This window comes from Anopheles moucheti, chromosome 2, assembly GCF_943734755.1.
Source record: "Anopheles moucheti chromosome 2, idAnoMoucSN_F20_07, whole genome shotgun sequence".
In the NCBI taxonomy this organism is placed as follows: Eukaryota; Metazoa; Arthropoda; class Insecta; order Diptera; family Culicidae; genus Anopheles; species Anopheles moucheti.
The window spans coordinates 6,353,495-6,373,859 of NC_069140.1; the positions used below are offsets into that span (position 1 = coordinate 6,353,495).

The following is a 20,365-nucleotide window of genomic DNA, read 5'->3' on the forward strand; positions in this document are numbered from 1 at the left end:
CAAAGGATTTAGTTTGTTTTGGTGCTTTTCTTCTCCTTTTCGTTCAGCAAGCGGCAATTCAATGAATGTCGTGATTACGTTCGCGAAATACGACATGAAAATTGCACTCAGACACATACATACACTGGCAAATAAACAACTCAGTGAAGATGATAATTTTCGCCCACACTGAAACTCTTGTCTCCACTCCTCTCCTTCACCATTTTCCGCTTGATCGACATTGTGGAGCAAATCCCGTTCTGTTCGGTTTCGCAGTTACTTTATTTCGCGCAGACGCATCCCGATCCAGTTTTGTACTCGTCCTCTCATGAGCACTAGTGTCGTCTCGTTTCGTCACACTCTGAGCAGCGTGTAACGACTAGCCGATCCGCGCGCTTGGCTGACGGCCAGCGCACGCTCAGCGCAAACCCTTCGAAACGACGCAAGGCAACTACTTCATCCTTCACCGGCGGGCGACGACTCAGAACCATTTCGACCAGCAGCGCAGCAAGTGCAAAAACCCCGCAATAGCAAAACAGGCGGACACGTAGTGGAAGTGAGCTTCAGCGGAACCTAGCCCGCAGCGGTACCTAGTACATCCGAACAGCCGTTCAGTGTCAAAGCGAAACCACCATGGTTTACGAAAGCGACTTCTACAGCACCCGCCGGGTTGGCTCGAGCTATACCCGTCCCACGATTTCCTCGTACACCGTGACGGTAAGACCACATTCCTATTTTCCAAAACCCAACACACGCACACACACTCGCACATTTTCCTCCCCCCAAGAGATGTCCAATTTCTTCGAGTCTTTTTTGAGTATCTTCCCCATTTTGAAGGGATAAGACTCTTCAAACTTTCCACTAAAAACCCCAACTTAAACTCATACATACGAGTATATGAGATCCTTAATCCTATTCCCTTGAAAAAAAAACGACTCCATCTTGCCCACTTTCCTGTGAGAGTTTAACGATGTCCCGGATCTTCGTATTTGTCCAAGAGAAGCTAATAGCCCACAAAATTCCAAACAAAACCAACACTCTCTACCTGGAATTTAAACACCCAGTCAGGACTGGAATGTGGGCCTTAGTGTCTTAAGGTCAATCAGGCGAGATCGGTTTGATCGTTTAACTCGCTCGGATGAACTCCTTCACTCTTCACATCCCACATGACAGATCAGTGCGCGCACGTGAGTTGTGTAACGTTCGAGGAATAAGTGAACGGCATTGGCGCAATAAATCTGATGTTTGGTGAAAACTATTGAAGTGCTGTGAAAAAAAGAATTGCTTGGACATTACTGACCAAAGAACTGTGAGCCAGTGTTGTTACGCTCCGTATTACATCCGTTAAGTGTTGCGTGAAGTGCTTCTCAAAATCGGTTTATAAAAAAGGGACTCTGGCGTTATCCAACAAAAAAAAAACAACCCCCAAATGTGTATTTAAATGCTATTCCTGACCGTTTCGATACGGTTGCGGAAGATAAAGCCAACGCACGCAGCACGAAGCACCACATATTGACGTGAATGGAACGGAGGACGAAAATAGAAACTTAGAAAACGGTGAAAATGGTTCCTGAACGTTACACCAGCCACGATTGCGCGCCACCGATTATTCATGCTGGTTGTTCCACTCTCCCAAAACTGTGCCATTCTCCTTTTTTCCCCCACCCCCGAAGACTTCTTCATCCCCTCGCATAAACTTCCTCTAGGTGTCTTGTGTGTGTGTGTGTGTGTGTGTCTATATGTGTGAATGTGTGAAGTTCCTTACTTCCTTCCTTACCTTACCTTACCTTCCATTTAATATCACATCATAACTCATCTGCTGTTTCAAAGTGCGTCAAGCCGTAAAAGAAAACAAACAAACAAACTTGAAAACATCCGCAATTAGACACCTCAAAGCATATAGAACACCGAAAACAAAAAAGCGAAACAAAGCAACCCCAAAACTCATTTACAAATGTGAAACAACAAACTAGCAAACTGGAATTGTAATAGTGTGCATGCAAAACAAAGGACACAATTACGGTTCCGATACACTGAAACTGTTCCCACGATACAGGCAACAGACACATTCCGTTTCATTCTGGCTGTAAAACGGTGTACGAAACCGGGCCTTCAATGTTCCTTGATTTTGGTGTACAATCTGTGGTTACAATTGGCTATTAATATTTGTTTATATGTATGTTTATTTTTTGTATTTTTTCTGTTGTTCTCCCTGATCTGTTTCCACTTAAATTTCCGTTGAACACATCTCGTGCAATATGTTGTGTTATCACTTTTGTACTTATTTTTGTACATCATTTTTGTGTAAAATTACATACTTCCACGCCAAAAATTCACTCCAAAAAAGAAAAATCAAATGTTTTTGTTTCACATTTCCAAACATATTTTTTTTTGTTATGTAAAAAATGTACAAACACTCTTTTTTTGCTGTTGTAACGAAATTGAGACACGTTTGAAAAATATGTCACTGATGATCCTCAGACCAGGAATTACCAATAATGAACAATATCGCATTCGGGCCGCATGCTCAGGAGCAGAAAGTACGTAAATTAATTACTTTTGAAGGAGTAGAACAGTCTGCCTTCCTGTGTATAGGAGATTGTTGTGCGATTGAAAAGTAGAAGAAAAAGAAATGCAATCTGTCTTAGTATTTTTCCCCATCCACAAAAACTGTCACCTCGAATCATAAATTAGCTCCCTTTCGAATGATCGTCCTGAAGAATCGGTCTTTATGGGCTAGTTCGCCGCTACGGTTATACCATCTGGCGCACAATTTTTGTTTTTAATTTCTATTTAATCCGGATTTTATAATACTCGTCAAGCGCAAATGCCGGAACTCGGTACCGTACCTTCGCTCTATCGTAGTCCTTTTCACACGCACCAGACACGTCAGTACAATGCAACGTAAATGTGGCACGATAGAATCTATATTTAATCCCGACCATCCCGTGACCGAAGCTACCGTAGGGGAAGCAAGAAAACAGAAAGGGATCGCTGTTAGCGGAAAGAAAAATACACACTTATGCACACACACGCACAAGTAAAGGGAGATCAAGTAATTAGCAGGAATGCGATAAAGCGACTGCGAAATGGGCTACGATCTATGGGTGGCGTTTTGGCTTGAGGCGCCACTTTTATCACATCAAAGCACACGTGTGCCTGGTGGTTTGGCTGCGGTAAAATGGCAGCCCTAACAGGGTCAGGTTCAATGGCTGCTAACAAGGCGCACTTTAAGCGCGTATGTGTCGGTACCAACACCGTACGTGGCTAGGGAAGGCTAAATATAACTCTTCTCCCACCCCTTCCCACGGTTGGTGTTCCAAATAGTTTGCGCGTTCCAAATTATGACATAATTTTGCGCCAGTAGGGCGCCATGAAGTGGTCATGCAAATGCGGCTGCGTACGTCAAATCTCCTTGAGTTCGCGCTTAAATAGTTCAACGACGTGTTTGAACGGAGTGGGGGTCGAGAACAAAAAAAAAATGTTCAGCTGTGTTTGAAATATTTTACAGCACAATTCCGTCGCCTTTCCATGACGTTTCAGCGTACCAGCTGCAGTACATATATAAAGCGCACACTGATCAACTGAAAGAAAAATCGCACGCATTCGCTCGTTGTCAAACTAAAAATATGTTGTCTAGCGCAAGGGCGTGCGCAAAAACGGGAAGATAGTAACGGTCGGTCTCCACGATGCTTGTACACCGTTGTTGCCTGTTCGTGCGAGGTAAAGAACAACGATAAGCGAAGAAAAAACACCAGACAGTGGGTTGTCGTTTTTGGGGGACGCGATACACGCCCAGCACCATCGTGTCTTTGGCCGGAGAGGACTGCTCCATTCCGTGGTGGACAGCTTCGCCCGCGGCACCGTGTGGCGGTAGACTTTAGACTGAGCAATAGCTATTTTTAAACGCAAGCGTGCTCGGTGCACGGCGTGTAGCGACGAGCGCAACCACCAAGCGGTCATCACGGCCGCGGATGGGTGGAGCGCTCAAAAATAAGCTACACCAACCCGATGTAGTACGGCGGAACAGGTTGCCCTGGCTTTGATGGCTCACGGTCCTGGGAAGATGGATGGACAGGTCTTTCTTTCCTTTTTGTCCAATGTCTGTGCAGATGTATGAAGTCAACAAGTAGTTTAATGGTGGCGGGAGAGCGAGGGTCGACCATTTTGATAGCGTAACACTCTATTATAACGATGTGCTCGGTGACAAATTTACCTCCATCGTTTGCAATGTCCTTTTGTTTTTGTTTTTGTTGACCTGCTTGAGCAGCGGGAAACAGCAGTCATTTTCTTTTTAATACCTTCATGCCTTTCCCTTTGTTGCCGATCAGCAAGATGTTTGTATTTTTGTACCGTTTGCATGCTGATCGGCACAATTGTGTAAGGTATAGTCTCACTGTCATTGCCGCTAACAGCCTCCGGACAGCATCCTTCACACTAACTCCCGAAGCTGCGTAGAGTAAAGGCCCCCTCTTGCAAACAATAAAAAAACCACCCCTGTAGGCCACTATCAAATCCCACCACTTGCACAATCTCTTCTTCACAGAGACGTGGGGTCGACTGGGACAAGGTTCCGTTTGTGCCACGGCCCAGCCTGATACCGGATCCGGTCACGGCGTACGGTAAGCGACAGCCTCGCAAGGAGGCCCGCGTCTCCATACTGGAGGCGATCAATCGCGAGGGAATCGAGCCCGATCCGCGCGTTCTGGCCCGGCCGATCGAGGCCTACCTGTCGCCACGTGACCAGAACCGTCAGCGTATCGCAAACGAGCTTCACCGGCGGGAGTACAATCGGGCCACCGGCCACACGACGGATGCGGACAATGTTGATACGCTGCTGCGCCGCGTACACGGTACGGCATCGGTTAAGGAGGGGCGCCGACATGTGATCTTTTTCGAGCCCGGGTATGCCCGTACCTACTACCGGCATTAGGCGGGCGCCCGAGATTAGACGTGCGCGGTGACGGGTCCCCTGCTAGCGGGGTCTTTAGTAGAACAGTATTAACAAACACATGCATTGCGATCGAGAGCTCAATGACAGACGCCTCTGAAACGAACGAAACGAACTTATGATGGGGGATATTGTTCAAACCTGTTTCAATTTCTACCGATGTAGCGAGAACTCCCAATGTCCAATAAGAACCCATGTATCGCAAAGCTGAGATGCAGTGGCAGGAGTCGAAGCGCTTCCAAGAACCTAGACACGAACAAATTAAGAGATAAAAAACGAACACATGAACTATCCTCCCCACCCCTTTCCCCCGATTTCCCATCCTACCCCTTGTCACCATTCGTACCATCACAGTGAAGTGTGTGTTGATGAAGGAAAGCAAAGCATTTGACAATATCCAAAGCATACCACCAAGAAAACCGAACAAAACCACTGAAAACAAACGCATTTCGCAGACTCCACGCTATACGACCGTCGAGACGTCGACACCGCGTCGTGATGAGTCCTACACGTACTCAAAGACCTACAAGACCGTCACCGAGTCATCCAACTCATCCGATCCGTACTCGCGCCCGTCCACCTCCTCGTCCACGTACTCGTCGACCACGGAGCGCAACAGCCGCGGTGGACCGGGCGGCTACTCGTACAGTACGGAGCGCACCTCGACCGCCGGCGGCGGCCCGGGCGGCTACAGCTACAGCTCGACCACATCCGGACGCTTGCCGCACGGTACCACCTACCGGCACTACTCGTACCGCGTCTAAAACCCGGGCCCACCGATCCCGATCACCAGGATCGCCACGCACCTGCGTTTCACCACACACCGACGACCGAGGGCACTGCGTATTGTGTGCGTGTGCTCATTCTATCTCCCTCTGTATCATGCCTTCGATCGTCACAATATACTAACCCCACTGTAAGAGTTTCTAAATCACCTTTCACCAACATCGGGGCACCTTTTGTGCAACTCGCACCGGCAAACGCATCTGTGGATGAGATGGGTGAGCACTCGTCCCGCCATCTGCGTACTGCTGCTAACCGCGGCTAGTACTGGCAGGCTAGTAGCGTATGACACGTGTAGCGAAATCCGGTTGGTGAACCGTACTAACCATGTGTTGTGTTTATCTCTGTACTCGCATATTATACTCAGCATATTACGAAACCCTCCAAAGTTGAATAACCTTTTGTGAAGCAACCATTTTTTAAAAGCGACCCAATGGACGGCCAATGTTCGAATCAATAAAACCGAGACGATAAGGAAAAAAAACATTCTTATCCAATCGCTCCAAAACTGTTGTTGTGTTGTTGTTTTGTCCTTCATTCCGCTTGATGGAGTGGACACACACGGAACGCACACAAACACACACATACAGGAACAAACACACGAACAGAATTATGCTGCAAAGAGCAGGTGGTGGGAAGCGTGATAGTCTTTTAGTACAGTGGAATGCGATATTGTTCATACATGGTGAAATTATCGATTGCTAGTTTAGTGCTAGCCGGTGTTGTTAAAAAAAGGACATCTGTAATAAATTTCGCTGAAGCCAAGCTTTCTATACTCCCTATAATCCCTATTAGAAATAGCCATTCAGCAACAGCCACTCTTAGCTAACGCCATAGACGTACGCAGCCAAAACCATTTGCCGCTGTCACAGCTCCACTGTACTAACTGTCAAATCACGGACTTACACTATCCACCTATACACTATCTGTATCTATAGCTCTTCCAACGAGAAATCCTTCGCACAAACGTGTATGAAAACATTCCTTCTGAAGCGTTTCTCGTGTGTGTTTTTTTCCTTCTTTGAATGTGTTTGTTTGCTTCTATGTTGTCCAGTTCTGTACATCTTCGTTGTTTGCATTGGTTTTCTTGTTTCTGTGTACCGTCCTGTTGCTGTTCTACAGACACCTAATAAAATCACCTTTACTTTGTTGTTTCCTCTCTGCGTGTTAAACACTGTTTTGTATTTTTCAACGCTCTCTTGTAAACTTTTCCTTATCGCGTCTACCAATTCCCGTCCTTCGAACATCATCGTTTCCTCCTCTGATCGTTTCTTTGTTCCTTGTTCGGAACATGTGCGACAGCCAGTCTCAAAAATTGCAAATAATTTGATGTCTTTGTTTTCTTTTGCCCTCCTATTTCCTCACAGACTCCACTGCGATACTCCGGAGTGCCACGCGTAAGTATTATCTTTGCACAGGGTTAATCTCTACCGATGCCTTTCACATCTCCGTGTTACTTCCTTCTTGGTACGTTGTGGTTGTATTTTGAAATTCTGTACAAAACTGTACAAATCACTTAGTTTGCACATTCACAACTTTGCATCCCACGTAAAGTAGTTTCAGGATGTTTCTGTAAATTTGAATTTATCTTCCCCAATGAATAATTTGCATGAATTTTGATGAGGATGGGGCTGGGTATCGTGCCGCATTTCATAGGAAGAACACCAATTTCAACATTCTGGGTATCACTAAAAGAAGAACACGGAGCAAATAGTTGCTGAAAGCATAGATGACATAAGAAACTCGTTTTTATTTATTTATCAATTTAGATCATCCAGTAAATATTAATGTACCGGTAGCTCTTGAGAAACATTTCAATATTATAGCTATTATAGACATCTTTTATGGCGGACCGTTGAGATTATTGTATCTCAAATTCCTTCTCATGTTGCAATATCATTTATATGAGAATATTGTAGAGTTTGAACTTCTTTAATTTGCACATAACGCACTTAGTATTTCGGGTGACATTTTGGAAAGAAAACATTAACAAAATGTATAAACTATGTGTGGAGTTAAATTAGAAGACATCGTTAAGCAATGTTTTTTAATTACCTTCAATTTGAACTATAAACTCACCGAGTTGTGTGAATAACATGCTCTAAACGCTCTGAGTTGTGCTGTAAACTCGCTCGAGTTATCTGAGTCGTCTGATAACTCCAAGTCCACACCGTGCATCTCGAAGACTACCTGGTTCTTGCCCTACATTGGCGATGGATGCAATATTGAAAGCATATTCATTGTTTTACAAAAGAGAGAAGAAATGTACAGCAATCTTGAGAAAGTTAGGCAAACAAATGATGACAAGATTTGTTATTGATCGTGTTTGTAAATAATAGATTCTCGTCCCTAATTCGTTCTTTGTTTTATTTTTTGCTCCGTTCTTCCTCTTCTTTTTTCTCTCTCTCTCTCTCTCTCTTCCATCTATTTCTCTCACTGTTTTCTTTCTTCTCCATCCAACTCCACTCAACTCCTTTCGTGTTTCTTTCGGTTACTTCGCACCAACCTCACCAACGTTGCCATCCGTCATCCGTATTTCGTATTCTACTATTTGTGTGTGTGTGTATGTAAAATATCGTGTACAAACCGTTGTATTTGGTCACTTTGCAACTACAAAAAACACACACACACCACCGTCGACAACATTCCAAACACACCAAACCAAACACGCACGACCCGATCGTCCATGATGTCCATCAACAGTTCAACACGATCACCACCACCACTACGACGTACCGCACACCGATGCCGTACGTAGCGCACAAGCGGCTCGTTCCAGTGACGCGGGTCGTCACGTCGCCGCCGCGGATCGTGGTATCCCCGATGCGGGTGCTGGGTTCGCCGGTACGCGTGATCAGCTCGCCGGTTCGCGTGTTCGGTTCGCCGGTACGCACCGTGCGGGCGGTTCGTTCGCCGGCCCGCGTCATCGTATCGCCGGCCCGGGTCGTCACGATCCGCTCGCCGTATCTCCGCCCGTCGATCATCAACAAAGAATTCGATCGCATTGAACGTAAATATCGCGCTAGTCCTGTAAGTAGTGCCCTAGAGCAGTATTACAACTCGCCCTCATACTTGGTAAGCAATGGACACGAAACAGCAGCACCGACAGAACATCCAGCAAAGCACAAGCAAACGAAAAACGATTGTGTCAAACAGTAAATACTACCACCACACCGGTACTACCCATCACTGAAACTTGCTTAGCGTGTGCGTTTGTTCTCCTTTTCTACATTGCACTTACCTCGCAAAAATTGCCCGCGTTAGCTTCTCTCGAGTAAAAAACAAATGCATATACCCCAAAACATTCAATTTTAAACATTCCGTATAATCATAAACAATAATCAAAATAATGTATGATTTTGCCGAGCATTAATGCAATGACCTTGACCCACATCCTTTAGTCGTTGATGATTTACAAATGTTAGTACCCCCGTACCACAGCGCACAGCGTAACGCTAAAGTTCAAGTACGCAGCTCATTAACTCAAGTACGCAGCCATACCTACTACAGACACAACGCGGTCATTACTCAGCCAAACACGTGCCACCAGGCGTCTCCATTGCATTGCCTATTATGATCATATTTTATAGTACCGTGCTGCTTAACGTTCCCCGTCGTGTGCGTGTAGTCCCTCGCATTTGGTCGAAAGTTCGCTAAAAGCAGCTATACCTCGCTTGTAGAAATTGTTGGGCCCTTTCAAATTGCATCCCCTAATCAAACAGCTTACCCAGCCGGTTGTACTGGTATCAAGCTGGTAGTCCTTACTGTACTTGTAACGCCGAACTAATTTGCGGTTTTTTGCTTCTATATTTACCGTGCTTTTGGGATTGTTCTTCGATGGGTAGGAATTTGAGGACGAGAAGCGCGATATCCGCAACTCGACCGCACTGCTGCTGCGCCAGCTGAACGATCCCGTTCCACGTCTGATGGCCCCGGTCGCACAGGCAGCACCGGAACCGAAGTATGTATTGTTGCGATGCGCACGTTATGCAAGATGGTCGGTAACTAATCGATTGTTTTGCACTCAAACACACGCTGCACGCTGACAGCCCAAAGAAGTGGGTGTACGATCCGTTCTCCACGCACAACCGCCTGAACAGTGACACCTACGTCAAGAGCCACATTACCGATCCGATTCGCAGCGTCCGTAACGATATTGAGGCCATGGCCAGATATCATTCGCCAGCGTCGCGCTATGTCGGTAAGTGAAACCGTCTCTGACCCTCTTTACCGTCCACCACCGTTCCATCCCATGGCCGACACCCCTTTCTCTTGCCACTTTTGATTTAAGCAAGCCAACCAGTTAAATTTCCAAACACCTCCGATGTGTTGTCTCTATCAACCTTTCTTACATAGTAGATGCTCCCTTATAGAAACAGCCATTTTTCAGATGCTTTCCCGATTTATTCAAGCATCATGATCATGTCTTAGCAGCAACGCATTACATGCCTGTCAACATTTGAATCCAAATTTTACCCCTCAAAATACAATTTCTGTTCAAAATTAGAGAAAGAAAAAAACATGGCATTTCGCTGCCACCTGCCACCTATCTCTGCGTATCACCCATTTCACTTTCCCTCCGCAAAACAAGTGTTTCAAGGCGCTTTTATTTCCTGCTCTTTGCAACTCATTACATTCGTCATCAATTGTTTTGAAACAGTATTTTAGTCTCGCACTATCTTTCTGCCCAATTCTTCCATTTGTTGCCGTTTGCTGTGGCGTTTCGTTTGTTTTCATTGATTTGCTTTTCTTTTTGCTTCTCTTTACATTCGTTTTGACTTGTTTTGCTTCAAACTGTTTTGCTTTACGGGTTTGCCGCTGCTGGACGTTACGTCAATCTAACATCGCTTCATCGCTCCACTCCACGGTGCTGGGTATTCGCTGCAACTCTAATTCTTGGTTATATTGGGTTTGTTTTGTACTCGTGTGTTTGAGTGTGTGTGTGTGCGTTTTATTGCTGTGCTTTCTATTCCCCTGCTAATACCTTTGGGACCTCCATGGGAAACGTTGTCTACTAAACAACGATGGCATAATATTGGAAACAATCGAAGAGTACGTGCTGTTGGACGACATCTTGTGGCGCTACACGTACTATGTGGATGAGGAGGGTTAGTATTGTGATCGAAACAACCGTGTATGTGACTGTGTATTAGTCCTGTGAGGTGTTGCTATTAATGTGTAAAATGGAGAGCAAAGCTCCACGAAGTTACGTGATTTTGCAGAAGAGTTATAAGAGATCAGAACAAACGTGTGCTAACAGCATCGAATAACCGTTCACAGGAAGACAGTTTGTACTGAGCTCGGAATAGCATGTACGGCGCGATTACAGTTACCGACATCTTCCACCGTTCCAGAAACCAGGATCTCGAACGTTTCGTCATCAAGGTTGGGGTGCCTGTTCTCCGAAAATCTCCCGAAAGTTCTGCAGATTGGATTTATCTTTGTTGTGTTAATTATTGAATGCATATTTGATTGTTTCATGTTCTATACTGTTGCTCTGTTGAGGTTCTGTTTTTTGGTGCTTGTTCGATTTGTTTTACATTCTCTTATCTTAGCATTCTGTTGTGTTGTTGCTCACCATTTTCTGTCAGTTGTGCGGAGCTTTTTTGACCCAAACGAAAAAAAAACAATTCAAATGAGTTTAATTATGACACTTATCTGTTTCTAAAAGTGTTTGACCTTTGTTTTGCATTCGGAAACCTTACAAGTTTCCCTATGTGTCTCTCTTGTTTCTCTCTTCCTCCAAAACCTCCCCGTACCGTTTGTCTCTCGCCCTTCTCTTGGCTATCTGCTCTGTCTCTGTTTCTATCTCTCTTTCTCTCTCTCTCTCTTTCTTTCTCTCAATCTCTTCCTTGCGACTGCCGTTACGCGCGGATGGTTGATACACGTGGCTGGCAAAATCAAACCCCAATTCCCTTCCGCCACAATTTGCCTGTTCCGTTTACACGCCCACACAGGCAAGAACCACTTGGCCAGTACGCGCATCATTGGGTCGCAGGCCTACCCGAAAAGCAAACCCCGTATCTATAACTACGATACCGCCCGGGTCGGCAAGGATGTGAACGTCATGTCGTACTATAAGTCTAACCGCACCCAGGCCAAGGCCGATGTGGAGGAAGGTAAGCGGGAACGGGTCCAGCGCAAGCAGGACAGAAAGAGTAAGGCCCGCAAGGGGCGGGCGGAGGCTCCGACGCAGCAAACACCACCAACGTCACCACTACCCTTACCACCATCGCCATTATCACCATCATTACACCCGGCATCACTTACCGACTTTCACGACAATCCTCCGTCGCCGCGACGATCCTTCTCGGACGAGGTCGGCGTGCAGGGTTACACACCAGAGGGAACGTCACCCGTACGGCAAGCGTCACTATCACCATCACCAGACCGTGAGCTGGTAGAGCAATAAACAGAAGACAAACGTACCACATTATCAACACCCTTACCCTTAGCTCCCTTCGTTTTCCCAGAGGAGAAACAGAGAAAACTCCCACGTAGGCAACCAAACTGCACTCCACTCTCAGCAAAATGGATGATTTTCAAAACGCAACTACTTCTAGTGAACAATGGCGACAATTGGGTGCCCAACTGCGCGTGGTGCATGGTGCATTTGCCACAATAATAATGAAATGTGTTTCCAAAAATTATTAAAATGACTAGTTTTTCGGCCGAGCTTTACAAGCTTCAGCAACAAACTGTTGATGCGCGATGATAACGATTGTTTTTGTTTCCCTCCCCACTCGTTTAGCTCTCTAAAGCACGTTCCAGCGACCGTTTGTGGGCTTTGCTCATGCTCAACAGTGTTAATGTTTTTTTTGTTTTACAACCCCATCACAATTCCCCCCCTTTTCGGTTTTATCTAATCGCACTTGTCTGCGAAGTGGCTGAGTAGTAACCCTGCTGCGTTACCAACCCTGCAGCACTGCTTCCGTAACGCAAGTCTTGTTCGAAGGGCTTCTGGAACTTCCTCTTCTACAGCCACATTTGTACGCTAAACGTGTTTTGTTTCTTCCCCGTAGCTATCATATGTTTATCTCTCTGTTTCTCTTTTTCTTTCTCTCTCTCTCTCTTCTCTCTCTTTCCATCCCATTCTTTGTTCCATTTGTGCGGACCTACGTACGACAGACCGCTACCGTTATACTAGTACTGCACCATCGATCGTAGTTAGGTTCTTCGCCTATCCCATCACCTCGTACTATTCGTACCGTATCTACTAAGCTCACGAACTATACGAACCTTGATATCGTACTAAGCGACGAGTTGGCACGTTTCGAACGACCGATGTAGCATGAGAATGTTCATTATACCGTGCATCGCGTGTTTGTTTGCTGACGAGTGTTTTCGCCATATCCCTAAAACGTCGATGCACATACACATTGTTATTCTTTATTGCTTTGTCTTTCTTCTCCTTAGTAAACACGAAAATTAAGAAATATCTCCAAAAGTACTATCTGAACCATGCGTACAAGGTACCGGATGAGTTTAAGGAGTTCATTCATGAGTACCCTTAAGCTAGCTATCCTTCCACCACTACTTCCCAACATTACTCCAAACTTCTCACTAGGCGTATCGGTAAAGAAATCAACAATTCTTCCGTTTTGTGTCTAAAATTTGTGTGTTGTCTTTATCGGTGGTGTGAGATGTTTCAATGTCCTTCAATGTCCAAAAGAAACTCCCTTATTTCCTGAGTTCCCTGTAAGTTACTAAACGAGTGGTCTATTTAATCACTAGAAGTTGTGATTTGGAAATCATCTTCTTTTGTAAACACGCGATCCGACAACGGCACACAATAAAACTGAACCAAACAAAGCAATCATTCGCGACACGTGACGTGTGGAATCATTTACAACGCCAACACCAATGTTTAAGCCCAACCTAAAGTACGAATCTATTTCTAATTCACACCTACACCTGGGAATGAAAAAATACCGTCCCGGACGAACGTCCTGCCAAACCTCCTTCCAACGTACCAACGCCCATCTGACCACCAACCACTAACAACACAACAGTACTTGCGAGAGTCCAACGTAAGCTCCACAAACGGGTCCAGAGATCGATGATGAGGGCTGCCAAAGAGGCACTAGAGGATTACAAGTAAATTCAGGTTCCACGATGTGTAGAGTTTCGCCATGGTTCGCTCATCTGTTGGGTTCATTGGAAGCCATTGGGCAACGGCAGGACACGCATTGCTGACTAGTTTTTGTTTTCTATCTCTTTACCTATTCAAACACACACACATCCACACGACAAACTTCCAACGATGCTGGGCGGATGGATAGTTATAGCAAGCTACCGAAGAAAACTTCTGATCTCGACGCTCATAAGAAACGCAAAGCGTACGCTGATGCTCTATCAGAACCGGAACAAACGACGACGCTGACAGAACCCAATGACATACCCGTCGAACACTAGTGATGGCCAAAGAACACTATAAACACAGGAACCCGACATGGTTTAAGCCAACACTATGTACGAAAATGATCTAAAGTTTGTAGTACACGCAACCAATAGCAGTAGTACATAGCAGTAGTACATAGCTATAGATGACATAGTGATGATGTCATTCACTCCACTAGGACAACATGATTTTTTGTGTTTGGTTCTCGTTTCTCGTCGAGTAATCATTACCAAAACAATAGCTAAACCTCCAATAAGTAACACCTCTCACTTACCTTCGTAAAACACTCCCGAATGTCAGCCATTTTGTTCCGGTTCCTTTGTTATGTCTTTTTAGTTATTCGTTGTGGCGCTGTGTGTATTATTGCTCTTCGTTTATTACCTTCTAATGTGATCCTATTATTTCTTTTTCTCTTTTTTATACGTTACGGAACACTTGCATATATTTACCATGATATGTTTGGGTGAAATAAACACACTTCTATTTGTGTGTGTGTATGTTTTTTTGTTGGATTGTTTGTTCTTTTAGTAAAAATTAAGAACAATCTCTACCGTCAGCAGCTCTATCCTGCACACACCCGTACCTACCACAACATGCTCAATCCCAACCAGCGCAAAATGTATAATGGCAAGTTTGTCTGGCTAAACTATCGCAGCATCTGAAGCACTCGAACGCTTCATCATCCCCAGTATTTCGTAAGTAGGTTCCAGCGCGCCCAGAATATTCGGACATTCAGCCGTGGTTCGGGGGTTGTGATTAATTTAGAATATTTGTGCACACTTCACCAGTTTCACTCGGTGTGTTTCCTCGCGAGGGTGGCAAAGAAAAGATGTTGATTAAACCGTCATGGACCATTTGGTGTACACCTGTCGCGCGAATGTTCCATCTAGTCGTGGGTGTTCAACCACCCGAAAACTCTCTCACACGATCGTGGTTCGTTGTATGAGTAATATTTTGCGCAAATAAATCGTTACCATTCGTTCTCGTTGCCCCAAAACTCATCAGTCATCGGGCGTTTTTGGCTAACGTTTGTGATGATCGTCGTACTTTAACCGAAATCCTTCGCCATTACATCAACAACTATTTCTACCACAGCTCAGATACACTGCGTCAACTTCAGCGAGTTTACGTGTCATCCATTTAAAAAAAAAACAAAATGATACTAATAGTCACCACACCCAACCAAAACCCCACAATCTACCCAACTCATATTACCCGTTTGGTGTGTTTACCGCATCCATAACATGCGTGCGATCGGGTGCTGTATGTTTCAAGGAAGATCTTCGATCGTCCGTGGGACTTGGGAGATAAAGTGATCTGTTCTTAATCCTAATGCCTCTTTGTTTTTTTTTATTTATCTTTTCCTCAATTTCTTTTTCTCTTTTTTCACATTATATACTGCTCACGTGTTCGATGTGGCTCTCCTTTATTCTTACTGCGTACACGCATTGCACTTACATATTCCAGTTAAGGAAACGGAAACTAAAACCGAAACTCACAAATCGAAGCTCGGGGACAAGAAGGGCATCTATAGCAGTGACGTTAATCTAGCCGCTTAAGTGTAGCTCGTAGAAACATCGCGAAAGTCCTTCTGTGTTCCGTCCCCGACGAGGGCAGCCATAGTTGGATGTAACTCTTCCGTTATGTATTTTTTTTTTGTTTTCCTGCAATTATCGGACTTCTTCTTAACCCAAAATGCCAAGCCTGATGCGTACTGCTGAATGATCGCAAATCTATCACGAAGCAGCTAAAAGCTGATCAGCTGCTTGCTCATTTACCCAGATACTTTGTTTTGTTTTCAATGCTAGGTTTTTGTACGGCAAACATTTAACAAACTAATTTTTTTTCACTTTTGTTGAGCTGTTCCTACTATTTCGCAATGGTGGAAATGCAGGCGTCCTCAAATAGCGTAGAGCTCAGAACTCAGATCATTTGTATTCCAATGCAGGACCCCTTCAGGGTGCTGTTAGAGTCGAGGAAAAGCTTTCAGCTTCAATCTCGTGGTTGAATTCGTTAAGAGTTGTACTTTTAATTTCCTTTACGCCCATGTTCCATTAGCCGACGAGTGTGTGAAATAGAGAGAGCAAGCGAGAGAAAGAGGGAGAGAGTATATATTTACAGATGAATCATTATATTTACAGTTTACTACAGCAAGAGCACAACGATTTATTTACTGGATGTAATTCCACTTGTTTTTCCTGCGTTAAAGCAAGAGAGGGAAATCAACAGATGAATCACTTATTTACTTTCTGTTCGTTAACATACAACATGCCGCTTTACGTTCGTACGGTCACATTGTAAAACCGAATCGCCTCACTTTTTACCGAACCGTGAAGAAGATACACGATATACTGTGAACAACAACAGCCTTTGCTGCCTATTTTATTTCTACCCTCTGGCGGTTTTGACCACTATCGACCAGTAGTTCCGAAAGTTCTGGAAGTTCTTCCTATTTCCCGTAGGATGTTCGCTCTTCTTTGCCGTGCCGTGAGTTTTCTTCCGCTGTTTGCCTATCTTTCTGCAAATCAATTTCTCAACTTCTCCTTATATTTCTATTTCTTTCTATCTCTATCTTTTTTAATTGTAGTTCCGGTGTTGTAGTGTACTTCTAAACCTTCTCAATTCTGAGTGTATATACGGTAGCAGTTATTATTGTTGTATCTACTAGCTCTACTTCTTCTACACACTAGCTCCACTCTGCAGCTCCATTCTTTTCTGCCATGTTTTTTTTACTATTTATTTAAAGTTTTCCGTTTCCGTAATGCGTAAAGCTCAAATGAGCAAAAATCAATCAGAAACACTCTAAATTTCGTTAAACAGACACCATCTAAAAATGGACATCACCATTTTGAAGGTCACATTTTTCATGCTTTCCAATTGTTCATCTATCTCTTTTGTGATTTTTACACTTGTTCTTGTTGTTTCTGGCGGGTGTTTTATCGTCCGAACAAAATCGAAACACTCCGAAAAACACCTTTTCTTGCACTTCCTTCATCCACACACCTCTATAAACACACACAAAATCGACAATGACATCACGGCCGCGTACCGTGCGTCTGGGCGGAGTGTATCTTCCCACATAAGAGCCACCCGCTGAATGTGATCTCCCCAAGTCCCCGAATTTGTTCTAACAGCTAATCAAAGTAAGTAGACCATGGCCTTCCTACACATTGGTTGGTTTAAAAGTGTTCAAAACGCTGCCGAAGTTGTGAACCACTAACATTTGCATGTTGCTCGTGGATGCATTTTGAAAATGGTTTGACACCTAACGCATACCCCCATCGTTACCCCCTGGACAGGACACGAGCTAACTTGCACATACAACAGATTACCACTTGCCGGTGTAAAATGTACCACTTTGTATATCCCGTGTTGTGCATGAAGTCTCCTCTTTTTCTATGCTATGTCTTCTATGTATTTCATTGTGTCCTTTCGTCCTTCATCGCCTTACTCTTAAAGTAGTACAAATACACACACAAACACAAAAGCTCGAGAAAGAGGAATAACAATTAAGGAACAATTTGTATCTAAAGTGTTGGGATCATCGGACCTAACTCTAACTGGAGCAAACTGTTCGTAATTGTTTTCACCGTTGTGTTCCCAAAATGACATCGCCTGATTCGCTTCGCCGCTTTTGCTGAGTAAAAACTGAACGAAAATAAACCAACAATCCACTATTTGAATATGGCGCTCATCTGTAGTATCGCTTGTAGAACCAACCCCCTGATTGTAGATATCTCTTCTTCTTTCGTCTATCCGTTTCCCAACGAAACCAACCAAACCTGTCCTGCCTCGTAAACACCCTCAACCTCAACAACCCCGTAACCGCTCGACCATCCGCCCGGGACCGTTTGCTCTGGCCCGCGTCCTCCCATTTCCCGTTCATGGGGATGTTTCGTAACGCTACAGTGGGAAAATTAAATCCAGTTCGTCCGACGCGCAAGTTCAACAACCCGAAGCTGTACGACGATCCGACCGATTCGAAGCTGAAGGATAAACAGGAGAAGATCGAACGCGTTGCCGAGCTGAACAAGGTCCGCTACGAGCCGGTCAACCTGGAGAAGGAGCGCCTGAAGCTGTTGGACGAGGCCAAGAAGAAGGAGGAAGCGTAAGTGCCGAGTTGACATTGGATTGGTTTTATGAAAAGATAGTAACTCTCGCCTTGCCCTTTTAGTGCTGCCGAGCGCGAAAAGTTACGCCTGGAGGAACAGGCGCGCAAGGAGGAGGAAGCACGTCTGGCCGCCGAGGAAGCGGAGCGCCGTCGCATCGAGGAGGAACGTCTGGCCGAAGAGGCCCGTTTGGCCGAAGAGGCCCGCCTCGCCGAGGAAGCCCGACTCGCCGAGGAGGCACGCATTGCCGAGGAGGAACGTCTGGCCGAAGAAGCCAAGAAGGTATGGCAGTGAGGAATATCTGAACTTCAGTGTCGAAGTCATTTAACGTTAAACACCCTTTTGCTTTGCTACAGGCTGAAGAGAAGAAGAAGAAGGCTGCCGATAAGAAGAAGAAGGAAGAAGAGGAAAAGAAGAAGAAGGACGCCGAGGAGAAGAAACGAAAGGAGGAGGAGGAGAAGAAGCGCAAGGAGGAGGAGGAGAAGAAGCGCAAGGAGGAGGAGGAGCGCAAGCGCAAGGAGGCCGAGGAGGCGGCTCGCAAGGCGGCGGAGGAAGAAGCTGCCCGTAAGGCGGCCGAAGAGGAGGCCGCCCGCAAGGCCGCTGAGGAGGAAGCTGCCCGCATTGCGGCGGAGGAGGAAACCCGCAAAGCGGCGGAAGAGGAGCAGAGCCGCATCACCGAGGCACAGAAGGTGCGCGAGGATGAGCTGGCGAGGCTGAACGAGCTGGAGAAGCAAGCGATCGAGGAGAACAACGAGGAGCTGGCCAAGGAGATTGCCGAGCTGAAGGCGATCGCACAGTCGGACGAGGAGCTGCTGAAGCGCCAGGCGGCCAAGCTCGAGGAAACGGGTGCACCGGCCGAGGGTGAGGCTGCACCGGCCGAGGAAGGTGCTCCGGCTGCAGAAGCGGCCCCAGCGGAAGAGGTGCCCGTCGCCGACGCTGCCACCACCGAGGAGAGCAAGACTGAGGAGAGTCCTGCTGCCGCCGAGTGAACGGACAGGCAACGGTGGCCGGTCACTGTAACCACTAGCACTAAGGACTAGGGCTTACTCTCTTCCGAATTTAACACTTAGGGTACTAGCTAGCATTTTAGCAGCACATCAAATTCGAACAACGATTGGAGGCAAAACAAACGCTATTTTCCTAATGCTTCACACAACCAAATTTAAAGGTGCCTGGTAAAACGCATTAAGAAACAACAAAATCCCAAAAATATGACACCGGCGCTATAGGAAAACCTAGATTCGAACGAAACAAGCTACTTTTTATTTTTAGTCCACAACGAACTCATCCCAACTCGCCACTCGTAGTAATAGAAACCGAACACGCTACTAGCTGCGTACTGCATTTTCGAAACTGTAACCGCTTAGCAAACAAGCACGCTACTGCCATCCTAGTTGCCTATTAGGTAAGACACATCCGTTGCTTATCATGTAGCCGTGGTACGGCAGGAGAACAAGAACTCGCGTTCATTACACCCGGAAGAAGGGCCAATTGGAAGCAGCAGCAATACAACGAAACTATATCCGATCCGATTCGATCGATATAGCGTACCGCATGAAGTCTATATTGGGGCAGAATTCGGATAAAAATCTAGACCATGTGTTTCTGCTACATCAATGCCGTTAGTGGTGAACCATTAATCGCTGTTCGCCGTTCTCCGTGCATAGTACACATTGTTAAGCAAATGGTTTTTTTGCATTTTCTTGCACCTTACTGCGACCATCAGCCAACCGAACGCACACACGACACGCGGAGATTGATTGTTAAAATCTGTCATTTTACTTACTTACGGACAGCTCACAGAGCAGCAATCGCTCACGTTCTCTGCAAAACTACTGCCCAATGTCACGTTTGGTTTGGTATTCTTTTATTGCATTTTCTTGTTTGATGCTTAAACTTACTCTACTGTCACAATGTTAGTGTATACCTTATAAGTGAACGTGTTTCTGTTGCGTTCTCATTTCTTTATGTTATTTCATACTTGTTTTCTGTTGGTTGTTAAGTTTACCGGAATCGATTACGATCGATAAGACAGTAAATAAAAGTGTAAATAAGGTTAGAAAAAAAAACCCGCGAACGAAATCGTCTTCCACTTCACTTATTTAACAATTCTATCAGATAGTTTGCTACCTATCTACTCAC

The 20,365-nt window shown here is 45.3% G+C and overlaps 2 protein-coding genes across 5 annotated transcripts; both read left to right on the top strand.

The window, feature by feature from the left end:
- The first annotated feature begins 442 nt into the window (after positions 1-442).
- LOC128298366 (uncharacterized protein CG45076) lies at positions 443-20,292 on the top strand. 4 transcript variants are annotated; one of them, XM_053034116.1, is made up of 10 exons: positions 443-696; positions 7,081-7,110; positions 8,417-8,788; positions 9,559-9,674; positions 9,763-9,914; positions 10,765-10,821; positions 11,671-11,832; positions 18,024-18,222; positions 18,289-18,505; positions 18,580-20,292. In XM_053034116.1, exons 1-10 carry the CDS (start codon positions 613-615, stop codon positions 19,210-19,212), a joined length of 2,022 nt encoding a protein of 673 aa, XP_052890076.1. In that variant the 5' UTR covers positions 443-612; the 3' UTR covers positions 19,213-20,292. The 4 variants fall into 4 exon arrangements, with proteins under 4 accessions (XP_052890076.1, XP_052890077.1, XP_052890078.1 ...); XM_053034117.1 differs by lacking the exons at positions 10,765-10,821; positions 11,671-11,832 and having other exon boundaries at positions 444-696; XM_053034118.1 differs by lacking the exons at positions 10,765-10,821; positions 11,671-11,832 and having other exon boundaries at positions 444-696; positions 18,042-18,222.
- On the top strand, positions 4,927-6,712 carry LOC128298367 (protein anoxia up-regulated). Its single transcript, XM_053034120.1, has one exon. The coding sequence runs from the start codon at positions 5,299-5,301 to the stop codon at positions 5,692-5,694; it is 396 nt and encodes a 131-aa protein (XP_052890080.1). The 5' UTR covers positions 4,927-5,298; the 3' UTR covers positions 5,695-6,712.
- Positions 20,293-20,365: the final 73 nt, after the last annotated feature.

What these genes read in the sequence shown, in the direction of transcription:
- LOC128298367 (XM_053034120.1), top strand. Translation starts at nt 5,299, where the DNA reads ATGAAGGAAAGCAAAGCATTTGACAATATCCAAAGCATACCACCAAGA.
- LOC128298366 (XM_053034116.1), top strand. Translation starts at nt 613, where the DNA reads ATGGTTTACGAAAGCGACTTCTACAGCACCCGCCGGGTTGGCTCGAGC. An exon ending in CAGGCAGCACCGGAACCGAA is followed by an intron (nt 9,675 to 9,762) that starts GTATGTATTGTT and finishes GCACGCTGACAG; the next exon opens with CCCAAAGAAGTGGGTGTACG. An exon ending in GTACTATGTGGATGAGGAGG is followed by an intron (nt 10,822 to 11,670) that starts GTTAGTATTGTG and finishes ACGCCCACACAG; the next exon opens with GCAAGAACCACTTGGCCAGT.